This window comes from Papio anubis, chromosome 6 (genome assembly GCF_008728515.1).
Source record: "Papio anubis isolate 15944 chromosome 6, Panubis1.0, whole genome shotgun sequence".
Lineage (NCBI taxonomy): Eukaryota > Metazoa > Chordata > Mammalia > Primates > Cercopithecidae > Papio > Papio anubis.
In genome coordinates this window covers 107039102-107054508 of record NC_044981.1, presented here as the reverse complement: position 1 = coordinate 107054508, position 15407 = coordinate 107039102, and the positions used below count along the sequence as shown (strand labels likewise).

At 43.3% G+C, this 15407-nt stretch overlaps 3 protein-coding genes across 7 annotated transcripts in view; 1 reads left to right on the top strand and 2 right to left on the bottom strand.

Moving 5' to 3' along the window:
- Positions 1-5491, top strand: part of TIAM2 (TIAM Rac1 associated GEF 2) — a 133648-nt gene extending 128157 nt beyond the window's left edge. Inside the window, 4 exon segments of the mRNA XM_031667712.1 lie at positions 746-851; positions 1770-1857; positions 2219-2373; positions 4278-5491. Of these exon segments, the coding sequence (XP_031523572.1) occupies positions 746-851; positions 1770-1857; positions 2219-2373; positions 4278-4915 (987 nt within the window). The 3' untranslated portion in view covers positions 4916-5491.
- The window catches only part of TFB1M (transcription factor B1, mitochondrial), a 64818-nt gene that overhangs the window by 4075 nt on the left and 45336 nt on the right, over positions 1-15407 (bottom strand). Inside the window, exons 6-8 of one of the 5 annotated variants that reach the window (XM_031667708.1) lie at positions 2064-2214; positions 1424-1560; positions 885-902 (exon numbers count right to left, since the gene is read on the bottom strand). In XM_031667708.1, coding sequence (XP_031523568.1) covers positions 900-902; positions 1424-1560; positions 2064-2214 — 291 coding nt within the window. In that variant the 3' untranslated portion in view covers positions 885-899. Of the gene's footprint in view, positions 1-884; positions 903-936; positions 1126-1423; positions 1561-2063; positions 2215-5432; positions 5850-8029; positions 8158-15407 lie in introns of those variants that run through there. The other 4 variants (XM_031667707.1, XM_031667705.1, XM_031667710.1 and 1 more) reach the window with 4 other exon arrangements.
- Positions 9085-14943, bottom strand: LOC116275459 (heterogeneous nuclear ribonucleoprotein A1-like). The gene has a single exon (XM_031667711.1). It carries the CDS (start codon positions 10343-10345, stop codon positions 9383-9385), a length of 963 nt encoding a protein of 320 aa, XP_031523571.1. The 5' UTR covers positions 10346-14943; the 3' UTR covers positions 9085-9382.

Below are 15407 nucleotides of genomic sequence, written 5' to 3'. Positions count from 1 at the left end.
GCACGGTGGCTCATGCCCGTAATCCCAGCACTTTGGGAGGCTGAGGCTTGAGCCCAAGAATTTGAGACCAGCCTGGCCAACAAGGTGAAACCCTGCCTTTACCAAAAATACAAGAAGTAGCTGGGTGTGGTAGCATGTGCCTGTAGTCCCAGCTACTTGGGAGGCTGAGGCAGGAGGATCAATTGAACCCAGGAGGTGGAAGCTGCAGTGAGCCTTGATCATGCCACTGCATTCCAGCCTGTGCGACAGAGTGAGACCCTGTCAATAAATAAATAAGTAAATGAAGTAGATAAATACTCATATGGGGGCCTACATAGAAGATCAACTTTTATATCTCTGAAAATGGCCCATGGTTGTTCCATACACAGTCTGTGAAACTTTGGTTTATTTTCAAATGCCTTTTACCTTGACTCAGAAAAACAAAAACAAAGCTTAGCTGTGGATACCATATGCCATCAGTTTACCATTCAGAGATAGCGTGAGGGCGAGGAAGCCTTGGCTGCTCTTCTCGCTTTGAGACCTGTAACTGATTCTGAACCACAACTCGGCCTTCCCACCTTCCCCAGCAATGTGAGGTCTTTGAGAATTGGGTGCGTAGCTGATTGACTTCTGTGCCCTGAACACCCACATGGCTGCTCGGAGACTCGCCCACAGGGAGAACATAAACTCCTATTCACCGTGCACACATCCTCCCCCAGTGAGAGAGCTTCCCTAACACTTTTCTTGGTGGGCCTTCATGTTACAGCCCTCGAATTCCCGGCCTGCACACAACTCTGCTGACTTGGATCCATTTAAATTCCGCTGGTTGATCCCCATCTCCGCGCTTCAAGTCAGACTGGGGAATCCAGCAGGTAACTGTTTCATGCAGTACGATGCCAGAAAAAGCATTTCAGTAGACTTCACTGTGGAATGAAAAGTAAGAAAGGACCTTGGGGATAATTTTTGGTGCCTTTTATTTTATAGACAAGGAAAACGAGGACAAAGAGAGGTTATTTTGCTGTTCCTTAGCAGACTTCTGGGAGAAAGTAAATGCTGGTGGATAGCTTTTTCTTTGTCAAATGCCTTTCATTGTTTCCTTATTGTCTCTACAATAGTTTTCAACATTTTCCTTTCTGCCTTGATACCCTAAAATGTATTAGAAAAACAGATCCACAAATTTATGTTTTTACAAATTTAGAATATAGCAGAAAATTCCTTAAGGTTAGGTAGTACTACTTTAGGTGATATAAAAAGAAAAAAATCTTTGAGTCTGGAAAATGTTCAGAGATCCTTCCAGAGTAACCTTGTTTTGGTGACAGGCCTCTGGTGACAGAAGAGGCCAGCAGGCTGAGTCATGCAGTGACCTGCGGGCTTCTGTTTAACTTTTGTCAGAAGTGCTTATGTTTTCTAGAACATGACTGCATTTGGGGTTGGCCTCTTTTACCTCAAGTATCCCAGTTCCTGTTCCGTCCAAGGAAAGGGCAAAACTGCAAAGGAGGGTTGAAGAATAGGATCCACCAAATCTCTTCCCCAGACAGGGGCTCCAGAGAGAGGGCGAAGGCAGTTCAGATGGAGGAAAATCTGCAACAGGAAATGTAAAGAGTAACCAAAAGGCATTTCAGTTCGTGTAACTGTGAATATCATACATAGAACAAGCCACAGAAGAAAACGAGCCAGGACTGGGAATATTAGACTTTCTTAACTCATGAGATTTTAAACTTCACAAGTGTTCTTAACCACAGCATTTTGGGCAAAGTTGTAGACTCTTGTTTCCATTTCCTTTTACACAGGGACAGAAAATAATTCCATATGGGAACTGATCCATACGAAGTCAGAAATAGAAGGACGGCCAGAAACCATCTTTCAGTTGTGTTGCAGGTATGACTGACTTCCAAAGATTAAAACCAACAGAAATAACATAGAATTATGTCTCTTAAGGAAGGGAGTTTATATTTAGTGCCCTCCTGAATTTTGATGACATCAGGGTCACACTCCCCACCCTCCGAAAAAGGCAACTGAGGCTGCTAGTAGGAGAATACATTGATTAAATAAATATCAAAATCTTAAGAGTGATCAATTGTCACCTCCTTTTGTATGGGAGGCCACATGGCACTGCTGTTGGGTGGCTGGCTGGCAGCCTGGCCCAGCAGGTGCAAGGCGCAGGAACACGGGCGGGCGTGGAATGGAAGCACGATGAACACTCTGGACACTTCTGCTCTTTTCTCTCCCCCCCACCTAGTGACAGTGAAAGCAAAACCAACATTGTTAAGGTGATTCGTTCCATCCTGAGGGAAAACTTCAGGCGTCACATAAAGTGTGAATTACCACTGGAGAAAACATGTAAGGATCGCCTGGTACCTCTTAAGAACCGAGTTCCTGTTTCAGCTAAATTAGGTGAGAATTTTGCTAGCCTTGTGTTTATTCAAGCAAACATTATGAGCTTCTGAAAAGTATATATGCTCTTGTAATACAGCTGTGAGTTTTCACTTTGTAAGTCATCAAGGTACTTTTATCTCCTTTGAAGAAACCTAAACATGCCTCTTGCTCCCAGACATTCTACTGGAAAATACAGCCACCCCCAACCCCCAATCCCTTGTCTTCCTACCAGCTGACATAGTCCAAATGTACGATTTTGTTTCTTCCACTAAGATGTGCATGGGTCCAGGGACTTTGTTTTCCTCACTGCTGTATTCCCAGTGCTCAGAGCAGTGCCAGGCATCCTGAAGGTCAATGCTGAATGAAGATCAAGAACCTTACACAGAGGGTCTCCACCTTCTGATGGTTCAACCTACAATTTTTTGACTTTACCATGGTGTGAAAGTGACACACATTCAGTAGAAACCGTACTTCGAATACCCAGACAACCATTCTGTTTTTCGTTTCTAGTGCAGCATTCAATACATTTCATAACACTTAATTATAAAATAGACCTTGTGCTTTGTCCAACCGTAGGCTACTGTAAGTGTTCTGAGCACACTGAAGGCAGGCTAGGCTAAGCCGCAGTGGTTAGTAGGTATATTAAATGCATTCTCGATTTCAATATTATCAACTGAACAATGGGTTGATTGGGATGTAATGCCGTCTAAGTTAAGGGGCCTCTTATACTCGTTCTTAATCGATAAGGCACCAAGTAAGCATTTCAAATCACATTATTCTGCTTGTTTCTAAAATTTCAGCTTAAGTTTTCAGAACCTTATTTCTACATTAACTATTTTGTTATTATCTTTGTTGTTTTTAGTCTTAGAAAATGTAAAACTTCTCTTTTTCATGTCAAATCAATGTGACCTCTTCAGATTTACCACATATTTACTATTTTCTCCATTGTCAAAATAAACTGGCCATCAAAATAACATGCTGTTATTATTTGTAGAAACACCAAAACTGAGAACTCCCTTGCTTCTTTCAATCCAAGAGAACAGAACTACACACACACACCCCCACCCACTCACCCACACACACCCCTATAACATCAAATTTCAGAAAGTTGGTTTGAAATTCCAGCAGAGACAGTTCTCATATGAGAGAGAATTTTCTAGGCCGGGCATAGTGGCTCATGCCTGTAATCCCAGCACTTTGGGAGGCCAAGGCAGGTGGATCCCTTGAGCTCTTGAGAACAGGAGTTTGAGACCAACCTGGGCAACATGGCAAAACCCCATCTCTACAAAAAAATATAAAAATTAACTGGGCATGGTCGTGTGCACCTATAGTCCCAGCTACTCAGGAGGCTGAGGTGGGAGGATCACTTGAGCCCAGGAGGTGGAGGTTGCAGTGAGCGGAGATCACACCACTGCACTCCAGCCTGGGTGGCAGAGCAAGACACTGTCTTTAAAAAAAAGGGGGGGGGGGGAGGAGTATTTTCTACTTTTAATTGAGCAGCAAGGGAAATCCACAAAGTGAGAAGATGCATGGTGTGATCTCGATGATCAAATTACAAAGCACCTTAGTGAAAGAAAGGAGCCTAGATTTATTAGCAATTAACTTTTCAATGTACTCATTGGCAAAATAGGAAATCTTAGCCCATATAGTAGTTTCTAGTGTCTAGTTCTATCTAAATAATTGAGCTCTGATAATCTAAAAATGCTGAATTGCCCAACTTACAACTGTAAACCTAAGTCAAAAATTTCCATGTTTTCAGTAGCTACGTTTTTGCCTAAATACCAGGATAGTTGCTACCTGAAGTCATATCATAAAATAAAATCTTAATTAAGATGTTAAATCTTACACAGGCTTTGAGGCAAACGTTACACATTGTGTAACCTGTTTCTGTATCACAGCGGAATGTGTTTTTCTCACTGCAGCTTCATCCAGGTCTTTAAAAGTCCTGAAGAATTCCTCCAGCAACGAGTGGACCGGTGAGACCGGCAAGGGAACCTTGCTGGACTCAGACGAGGGCAGCTTGAGCAGCGGCACCCAGAGCAGCGGCTGCCCCATGGCCGAGGGCAGGCAGGACTCCAAGACTGCTTCTCCCGGGAAATACCCACACCCTGGCTTGGCAGATTTTGCCGACAATCTCATCAAAGAGAGTGACATCCTGAGCGATGAAGATGATGACCACCATCAAACTCTGAAGCGGGGCAGCCCTACTAAAGACATCGAAATTCAGTTCCAGAGACTGAGGATTTCGGAGGACCCAGACGTTCACCCCGAGGCTGAGCAGCAGCCTGGCCCGGAGGCGGGCGAGGGCCAGAAAGGAGGAGAGCAGCCCAAACTGGTCCGGGGGCACTTCTGCCCCATCAAACGAAAAGCCAACAGCACCAAGAGGGACAGAGGAACTTTGCTCAAGGCACAGCTCCGTCACCAGTCCCTTGACAGTCAATCTGAAAATGCCACCATCGATCTAAATTCTGTTCTAGAGCGAGAATTCAGTGTCCAGAGTTTAACATCTGTTGTCAATGAGGAGTGTTTTTATGAAACAGAGAGCCATGGAAAATCATAGTACGATTCAATCCAGATATGAGTTAAATTCCTCATTTTACTTTTAAACTGGTGGTAAAGTGGAAATTGCAAAAAAACTATTCATTCCTGGGTTTTGTGCAGTATACATTTTCCCACGAAATGGTTGTAAAGATTTAAGTTATTTTAATTTATTGTGGATCAGAAACCTAGAAGAAACTGGTCAGAATCTGTAAATTACTTAGTTTATATCCACTTTGAGCAGGTATCAAATGATTTAGAATCCTTAAAATTGCCTTCTAATTATTTTAAGTTATGTGGAAAAAGTAAGGCTGGGGAAGTTGTGATTAATAGTTTTCAAAGGGTCATTTTTTAAAATCCTCTGGGCATTTTCTTTCAGCTGTCAGTTTTTGCTTTATTTAAAGCATATTTAAGTTATTTTAATGTGGTTTAGGGGCAAAATGTGCAGATACTTCATTTTTGTAAGATTGTAATAGATGCTGTTTATACTAAACCTGTTATATCTATACAGTATATATTAAAAGAAAGCTTGTACTGTATCTTATTTGATGATATTTATTTTCTCTGCCAAGCTGTATAGTAAAAGGAAAGTAAGTCACATCTGGTCATTGGCATTTTTATTGTCATTCTGTAAAGACAAAAGAGTACCCATATAAGAAGCTCCACGTAGTGCAAATCGACATCTGGTAGGCTGCTCGCCCCCAGGCAGCAGCTAGAGTCTGTAACTCTTCGCGTCATCCTGTTTTTCTTTCTTTTTGATTTTTCTTTGCCTGAGTTCTTCTCTGAAATTATATGCAAAGAGTTGTGGGTCTTCATCACACATTCTTCTGTATACCTCACAGAGGCTTTTAAAGTGTGAGATGGAGAGCTGGCGAGGCCGAAGAGTAGGGTCTATGTCTGCCAACTCTAACAGCCTGCCCGTGTTTTCCAAGCGCTCCGCTTCAGGGAATAACATTCTGAAGGGAAGAGAGAAATATCAGAATTTTACTTAAATTCCACCAATCATGACACCTTTTAACCCTCATTTGAAAACAACACAGTTGCTGACTACTGCCAGCTGGAGGGAGTGGCAGGAGCCTCCTGGATTATATAGCACCAGGTAACAGGCACGGCCCACGACTGAGGCAGCTCTAACCTGATGCACGAGGCAAGCCCACAATGGGAAAGCATTCTCCAAAGCTCAATCAGTACATGCACTTTTTAAGGTAAGTTTAACATCTGCTCAGCTGCGTTCTTGTAGAACTATAAGCTTGATTTGCCTCATGTTTCGATGTGAAAGTTGTATTTCTTGTGTGACAAATCCCCAGTTTTGATTCTCTAGAATTTGAATTTATCAGCCTTTATAGAACTTTTCATGCTAAAAGAGTTACTTTTTTTGCTAAAAGTTTGAAAATAGCTGATAGGAAAATATAATTAATTATCCCTCTTGTTATTTTTCAAGCATCTTTAAAACTGATTTGAAGTAGAGAATATATTTTAAATTTCACCTATCTGAATTGAACCATTGTTTTAAAATAAATAGCAGAACTGCTTGAAAAGCTGTGGAGTTAGGCCTGGATTGCATTTTTCTTCAAGTCTCAGGGTTCTTACAGAGCTCATCCCAAAGGGCTTGGAAGGCGTCATGGTCAGGGAGATTGCATGTTGCTTATAGGCTAATGGTCCTTTCAACAAGGAATTGCATGTCCCCCACAGTTTCAGGGTGACAGATCTTTGAGTTCAGTTTCATGGCAAAGAGGACCTGATGATGGTTTCTAACATGTGAAGAACACCAACAGGTCAAAGAACTTTGCCCTGTTACCCCAGATGGCACAGTATCTGGTCCATGTCTGTCCTGAGGACGGTGTATCTGAAATGAATAGGGCCCTTCACTTAGCTGGGAGGTTGCCTTGGAAACGCTAGTGCCAGCTCTAGGCTCAGACCAATTCCAGGATTTCCAAAAGCACATAAAAGGACATAGGTTTGTGTTCCCCCTCCCCATGAATCAGGGCTATCAGGTACAGCTGTGTGGGTCCTGCTGTGCATGAGGGGTAAGTGTGAGCCGAAATCCAGCTTCTGTTCCCTCACCAGCAGCGCACGGTAGCTGAGGGCTGCAGCCACAGGGCTGTCTTTGTTCTAATTAGCACCAAAATGGCTGGCCAGTGGCATCTCTGTCACCAGCTCTGCACCTCAAGTCTCTGCTAGAGAAGCAGGAACTAGCTGGTAAGGTGGGAATCCTGGCTTAATTAGAGGCCACAAGTGGCAGGCTGACGCTCTAACTTCTGCCATCTGGTATCCTCGGCAATGGGCTTTGTGGGCTGCAGCGCTCTTAGGAGCTGATGCCCAGCCAGCCCCTAAAATAATCTGCTGTCATTTCATGTGCTGAAGGGACACTTCAGACCCTGTGAAGGAGAGAATTATAATGAAGCCATGTGAGGAGGTTTTAGAAACTGAGAAATATGTGCCTCTCCGGCTGAGCCCCTTTCAACAGCTGAATATGGATAGATGATCAGAGACGGAAATCTTTGACAAACACACGCTTTCCTGCCTTCTTAAGCAGACCATCACTGGGCCTGACTAAACAGCTTCTTGGCTCTTTGTGGATCTGCAACATAGCTGTGGTCCTTCAGAGCCCATCAAGGTGGGCGGCCTCTAGACCACCGCGCCCTGTTGGCTTTTCCCAGTGGTTCCTGTGAGCCTCTTGGGAGCAGCCGCTTTCTGTGAGATGGAAATGTGCTTTCGTGAGGACTTCGCGATGATTTTGGCTGCTCAGAAGTCACATTTGCTTCCTAGTTCTCAAGTATGTCCTTAAAGAAGAGACAGGGCAACTCGGAAGAAAGCAAGCACTTAAAAAACCCATTATTATCTGTCTCAAGTCCTCACTGGGGAACCACGAGCTCCCCGGTACACAGCCACTGTGAGCTGTGCAGTCCCCAATTCCAGGCTGTGTGTATGGTAAAGCCACCCTGTGACGGCCACCTGAGGTCTAGCAAGTCTTTGCTCTCTCCTCAGTGACAGTGAAGTCTTGTCCGTCACAGGACTGAACTCAGTGTAATACTCAGAGCTTTAACAATAGAGCAAACAAGGTTCTTACTCTTAAAAAGTGCCTAAGGATTTTATAAAGAAGACTACGACTGAAGAGAAGAAAAGGCATTCTTACCCGAGCCCTCGATGGCAGTATTTCCTTCGGAACTGAAATACATTCTGAACCACTTTTTCCACCAGCTTGAACGGCTGCTCTATCTTGGGCTGTATCAAGGGAGTGAAGTGCACCACGCCCACGTCCACCTTCATTGTAAGCAAACGTATTATCATTCTGTGGCATGATATGTGGCATAGTGTGATCAATCAACTCATCCTTGTTAAACAGGAGGATGGGCTGTCAACAGCCTGTTTTCATAAACCGACTCTTCCATGTACTTCATTGTCATCTCTAGGCCTGGAAGATGGTACATTCTGGATTTGCAAATGACATGGAGAAATCAGCTGGCTGCACCTGTTCTCTAATGACATCCACCAGACCTGTGCTTGATGGTCACTTAATTTTAAAACGCAGTTTCACAATGGCTTAAAAATCAATCCAAATCATTCAAGTCAGTCAGCAGATAACAGGTGGCATTAGAATATTTTAGTTTTTGAATGAGTAAAAAAATAGGCTGCAGCAGCAGCTTCAAGACACGGAGAGAGGGCAGACAGGCCCCCAGGGACCACTCAGTGCTAAACTTCTCAGACAGAGACACCACTTATTTTCGGTAGACACTGATTAATCAGCTGTAGTCTGAAAAGCCACAGAACTTTCTAGTAGCAACTTTAAATGCCCCGAAAGGCACAGGCAGGACTGAAATTGAAAATGGAAACCATAAAAAAAAGTCACTGTTTGATAGTGTTTAAACTACTGCCAGCTGTGGAGCTTCTTTAATTGTCAGAAGATACAACTTTTCAGGCATAACTGGTAAGAGATTTACACCCTGATTTGTTCCAAAAATGGACTCATGGTAATTCACAAGGACACATTCAAATACCAAAGGAAAAACATTTAAAGACAGAGGGAAATGGAGTCAAAACAGTAACGACACACACAAAAATGCTGACGGAGACCACGGTCTAGGAAATGGGAAGTCTCGTCATAATTGACAAAAGCCTCAGTGTCCAGGAATTGTTTTTTTTTTTTTTTTTTTTTAAAGACATTTATTCAGCGTCACGATCAGACTATTACATTTAGCAATCAACAGCATGGGTGCAAAAAAAAAAAAAAATCTACATTAAAACCCTTTGTTGGAATGCTTTACACTTTCCACAGAACAGAAACTAAAATAACCTGTTATACAATTAGTCACAAATACAGTCCTCGAGTTTTTTGCCCATACACATGAGTATTTGTCTAAAACATGTCTTCTTTGTAGCAGCTAGGCCCTGCCACCACTGTGCTTGGCTGAGTTCACAAATCTGTTGTAACCTGTAGCTTCCCTGTCACTTCTCTGGCTCTCCTCTCCTGCTAAGCTTTGTTTCCTAATTAAAATCTTCTGCCACTGCCATAGCTACTGCTGCTGCTGGAACCGCCACAGCCACCTTGGTTTCGTGGTTTTGCAAAGTATTGGCCTCCACCGCCATAGGGGCCAGAGCTTCTGCCTCCAAAATTTCCTCCCTTCATGGGTCCAAAATTTGAAGACTGATTGTTGTAATTGCCAAAACCACTGTAGCTTCCACCACCTCCAAAATTGCTTCCATCATTACCAAATCCATTATAGCCATCCCCACTGCCACCATATCCACCACCACCACGGCTGCCACCAAAGCCACCACGACCACTGAAGTTTCCTCCACGACCGAAGTTGTCATTCCCACCGAAACCACCTCCACGACCACCACCAAAGTTTCCAGAACCACTTCGACCACTTTGGCTGGATGAAGCACTAGCCATCTCTTGCTTTGACAGGGCTTTCCTAACTTCACAGTTGTGGCCATTCACAGTATGGTATTTCTGAATGACAGTCTTATCCACGGAGTCATGGTCGTCAAAGGTTACAAAGGCAAAGCCCCTTTTCTTGCCACTGCCTCGGTCAGTCATGATTTCAATCACTTCAATTTTCCCATACTGTTCAAAATAATCTCTTAGGTGATGTTCTTCAGTGTCTTCTTTAATGCCACCAACAAATATCTTTTTCACAGTTAAGTGGGCACCTGGTCTTTGAGAATCTTCTCTTGAGACAGCTCTCTTTGGTTCCACAACTCTTCCGTCCACCTTGTGTGGCCTTGCATTCATAGCTGCATCCACCTCCCCCACAGTGGCATATGTGACAAACCCAAAGCCCCTGGAACGCTTGGTGTTTGGATCTCTCATTACCACACAGTCCGTGAGCGTTCCCCATTGCTCAAAATGGCTCCTCAGGGTCTCATCGGTTGTTTCAAAGCTCAACCCTCCAATGAAGAGCTTCCTCAGCTGTTCCGGCTCTTCAGGAGACTCTGACTTAGACATGACGGCAGGGAGAAGAGAGACTTTAACGATGCTTCTTCGGTGGCGTCCACAGGCAGAAAGGCGTGTCCAGGAATTATTAAACTTGTTAATGAGGATCTCATACAGACTCAACAAAAGGCAAAGAGAGTAGGGCAATTTAGGAGGTGTGGGCTGCACCACTGCTTTTCCAAAGGAACTCTATTGTGGAAATCCCACAGGGGTTGTCATTTTCTCTTAAGAGGACTTGCTTCTAAAGATCCTTGTGGCCACATAATTCCTTAAAAGGATGAAGATCGGAGAGTGGCTTTTCTGGTTGTGTTTATTATTTTAGGGTAGAAGGAAAACAACTGAATATGATGTGAGACTTTATGGACAAGAAAGTGAAAATAAGCTGTGCTGAGCCTCATGCATCCTGATGTGCTGTGGGAGGAGCCTGTGGTGCCTTAGCTGTGTTATCTGGGACCCGGACCCCCGAGACCTTGCACCTACCTATTGAAACAATCAATGACCCTGTCCCCGAAGGTTTCAGGTCAGCTACAGCTGCTCCTTCTGGATGGAATGGGAAATAGAAGGCTTTGGTGGTAAGCGGCGGTGTGGGCTGACGCAGGCTGAGAACGTGCCAAGCAGCCTTTCCACACCCCAAATGCCCACCCACAACGTCCATCAGCCTTCTGGTGAAGTCCACCAGGCTGTTCTTGTGAGGATTCTATGGTGGAACAGTCGTTATTAACAGTGACTTCACTTAGATGCCAAACGTTCTTAATACATTTTAATAAGTGTGTTGAATTGTGTGGAACAGTAGTTACGAGCAGTGACTTCACTAAGATGCCAAATGCTCTTAATACATTTTAGTAAGTGTGTTGAATTGTGTGCTGTATGTTGTTTCATCTGTTTCCTCAAGTTTAATAACAACTACCTCTTCTTACAGGACTTCCCTTAGACCTTAACAAAACACACCATGGAACAGTGTCTGTCTAGCTTGGAGAGGTCTGTGGTCATCAGGGAAAGAGGGACTGAAGAAGATGAGGGGCTGTGGAGTGGACGCAGGGTTTAGGTGGGGTGGGGGTACAGCTATAGGGAGAGAAGAAAGGTGGTTTCAGCTCAGGGAAGTTCTGGGGAAGGAAAAAGAAGACCAAGACCTGATCTATGTATGAATGGCGGAGTGCAAGCCGCAGTTCCATTGACTTCAGATGTCAGGTTCCTTCTCACAAACTCTGCACTATCCTGCCTACCTTGCCTCCTCCTGATTTGTACAGAGAAGTGGCCCCAACTGTCAGGCATGTGTCTGACCACTCTCTACACCTCACCAGCCTTCTCTCACTGGACTCTCCGTTCCCCTTTCATCCCTGGAGCTCCCTGGTGCCCTCATCCCTGCCTCCCATCATCCAGGATTCATCTCCTGTAACCCTTCAACTCCAGTTCTCCCAGTGACACAGAGCCCAATTCTAGCAATTCTTACCAGCAGCCTGCTAGTCTCCAGAAAAAATACTCTTAGCAAAATCTGAGATAAAATCTAATCCCTGCCTAGGCCTAAAGCCATGAAGTATTATCAAAACTCTACATAAGGCTTAAAAATTATTAAGACCAAAAGCACAAATACAGAGAGATGAACTCTCCTTCCAGTACAGAAACTGCCACTTCCAGCTTCTTTATATTTTTAATTTTGGCATCATCTTTATTTGCCTGATTTCATTCCTTTGAGATATAGTTGATATTTGTAAATACAGGAAATGTCTAACTTTCACTTGGGTTTTAAAATCCTGAACAAATATAGCAGTACTCCATGGAAACTATAGCAGTCGACTTCTAAAGTTTGAATACAATTCCAGTACCCTGCTAAGCTGGCTTACATCACGTCCCAGCTACAACAGCACTCCCCTCAGAAATGCAGTTACTATTTAGTGGGAGAGTCTGTAAAACTCAGTGTCAACAAAGCTCTTCCAGTTATGTCTCCTGCTTCTGGGACGGCGAGGACCTCTCCTGTACCACCCCTTCCTCTCCCTTTCCCCCAAAGGCACCTTTCAGAATTACTCTGAATGATGGAGCCCATTTTTTCTAGAACTATAGGAAAACTGCTTGGTAACTATGGTAACGAATACAAAAATGCTTTTTACTTATAATTGAATGCTTATTTAAAATTACAACTATTATTTTTTCTTCCTTGAGTTTTAAGTCTGTTAATGGGTTTGATTACAAAAAAGAAATCAGTACAAAGGCATTAGAAGTACTTAAAATATTCTAGTTCAATGCTGCCAGCCCTTTTCCAAACTCAGTCTATCAGTATACCAAAATGACCTACTAAAATTTCAAATGAAAGGATTTAAAATGAATTTAAATATTTGCCTTTCTAACCCTATACGTCAACACTGTAACAAACTAAGACTGTTTCTCAGTGTTAGCAGCTTTAGCCATAACAGGCCCGAAGCTGATGTCCTAGTTTCCAGGCCAGGGTGTCTAGGACGTGACGGGTTATCAGCTCAGAGCAGCACTTGGAACTCACAAGGGACCTGGGCTAAGGAGATATTAAACCTTAAATCTTAGATATTAGATATTACAACTGAGAACTGTAATCAACATGATATACAGATGACACTGAAGAATGTACAACTCAGTTCCTGATGATTATCATATGCCCGAAAGCTAAGTCACGACCACATGCACAGACGCAGAAACAATACTTGTCACTGTCTACGAAAGGGTCTTCATTCAACACGCTCATGGTGTTCAAGACCATTAGAGGACGAGATAGGGGAGAGGAAAAATGATGAGGAAGTTACTACGTAATCAGCCAAGACACAGCCATAACTTAAGACAACAGAAGGGCTAGTGAAAAAAAGGAAGAAAAGACCACAGGGAATAATCAATAAGACTTTAAAGAACAACATATAAGAAAGATTCAAAGTTCAAAGTGGAATGATCACGAGCAGACCTGGGTAGTTGGGAACAGGAAGCATATGGCATCTTGCAGGCTATAGGCACCACAAGATGGAACACAGGAGGACAGGGGCTTGGGAGAGTCATTTCAGTGTTGGGTAAAACAACAGAGCAAGATGAGTGCCTCTGGATGCTTGGTTTCCCCACCCTCCAGGGTCTGCCTGCTCTTCAAGTACCTCCCCCAAGCTAATGACAGTCCACTTTAGGACATTGCAGGTCTCGAGGTTACAAGTTTCCCAAGTCAGAAGAATCCCAGGTAGAGGCAGCAAGTCACTGATGCCTATGATATGATAATTATGCATGTCATAGAAAAAGAAAATACTGACAAATGTGAATGTAGATCAAATTTCCCAGAATTGGTTTACTCTACCTGTGATCCACGTCCCAAAGCCAATTTAAGGAAAGAATTTCCACTGTAAAACCTTACAGCTGACAGCATTCTAAGTATTTCAAACCAACTGGTTCAATAAAGATAACTACACAGTCAGTACCTATCCTAAAGTTTACAATTTGCGTTATTGTAACAATATTTATTTCTGCAGAAGTTCTGTCCTCACCCTTTTTTCTTCCTACAGATCTTTGTTTTTTTCTCCTTCTTCTTGAGATCATAAAAAAAGAACAGATTTTAAGCAGTCACACAGTGTTTCCTCTCAGAGCAGATGTGGTAGGAAGAATTGAGGCCAAGAGAGTGACAGGGAATGCAGATCACAATGAGAAATAAGACTAAGAAATGTGGTGAGGGGGATGAAGAGTTTTTTACTGTGTAAATTATGTAAATGGACATATGTATGTATGTAAATTATACCTATTAGTAATAACAACAACAAGATGAGTCAGTGTCTCTTGGTTCTAAGAGATTAAACAATTTCAGGGAGATGCACGTGTATCCTCAAGAAAGCACAAAATGGAATAAGAATTGACAATTGTTGTATAAAGATTTTCTGTTATATTTAATCTGGAGTTCCCAGATGATCAGAGGGAAAAGACCTTCCTAAAACCAGGCCTTTTCCACAAGCCATGACCTTGGTGTCTGTGAAGCAGCAGCATCTGGAGGTGCCCTGTGTTTCTGTCCCGGGCTGTGCTCCCGCTTGGTTTGTGGATGTGGCAGGAGTTGCCTGAGGCAGCTTCGAGGCTGCCCAGCCCGGCCATGGGTGTGGCAGCACATTGGCAACTGCCAGGGTCTGGACCCTAGCGCTGCAGGTCCTGAGCAACTCCAGTCCCTCAGAGCGAAGCCAGGACCTCAGAGAGGCTTGCAATCTAAACAAACTCAGACGGTACTTGGTAAAGCTATTAATATTATTAAAAGACTGAGAAATAAAACATGCATACAAATATAGTAATTCATAACAAACCATAATTGTCAAACGGACTAGACATCACACTGAAGATGCTTGGTCAGTACATTCGTATATTCATAGCTGATACTGTTAATTTCCTAAGGCTGGGCCAGGAGAAAAACATTATTTTAGGATTAGGTCAAATCACTTTAAATCTGTGGGGCTGGAACAGGTAACTATTTTATCTTACTCTGAACTGTCATTATTTTCAAGGTTGAATGGAAAGCAAACAAGAAAAAACATTTGTATTAGTCAGGGTTCTCTAGAGGGACGGAACTAATGGAATTACATATAAAGAAGACTTTATTAAGTATTAACTCACTCGATCACAAGGTCCCACAATAGGCCATCTATAGGCTGAGAAGCAAGGAGAACCAGTCAGAGTTCCAAAACTGAAGAACTTGGAGTCCGATGTTTGAGGGCAGGAAGCGTCCAGCACAGGAGAAAGATGTGGGCTGGGGGACTAAGCCAGACTCTCTTTTCACATTCTTCTGCCCACTTATATTCTAGCTGAACCGGCAGCTGATTAGATGGTGCCCACCCAGACTGAGGGTGGGTCTGCCTTCCCCAGCCCACTGACTCAAATGTGGATCTCCTTTGGCAGCATCCTCACAGACACACCTAAGATCAATACTTTGTATCCTTCAATCCAATCAAGTTGACACTCAGTATTAACCATCGTAACGTTGTTTTTTAAATTCAGAACCCCAATTTCTCATTAGAATTAAGTGGACAGCATTTGAAAAACACAAGGATGGGGCTCCATCCCAGAAAAATAAGAGCCACTGGGTTGGGCCTGAGCTTCTCGGGGC

Coding starts and splice junctions, on each gene's coding strand:
- LOC116275459 (XM_031667711.1), bottom strand. CDS start 10,345: ATGTCTAAGTCAGAGTCTCCTGAAGAGCCGGAACAGCTGAGGAAGCTC.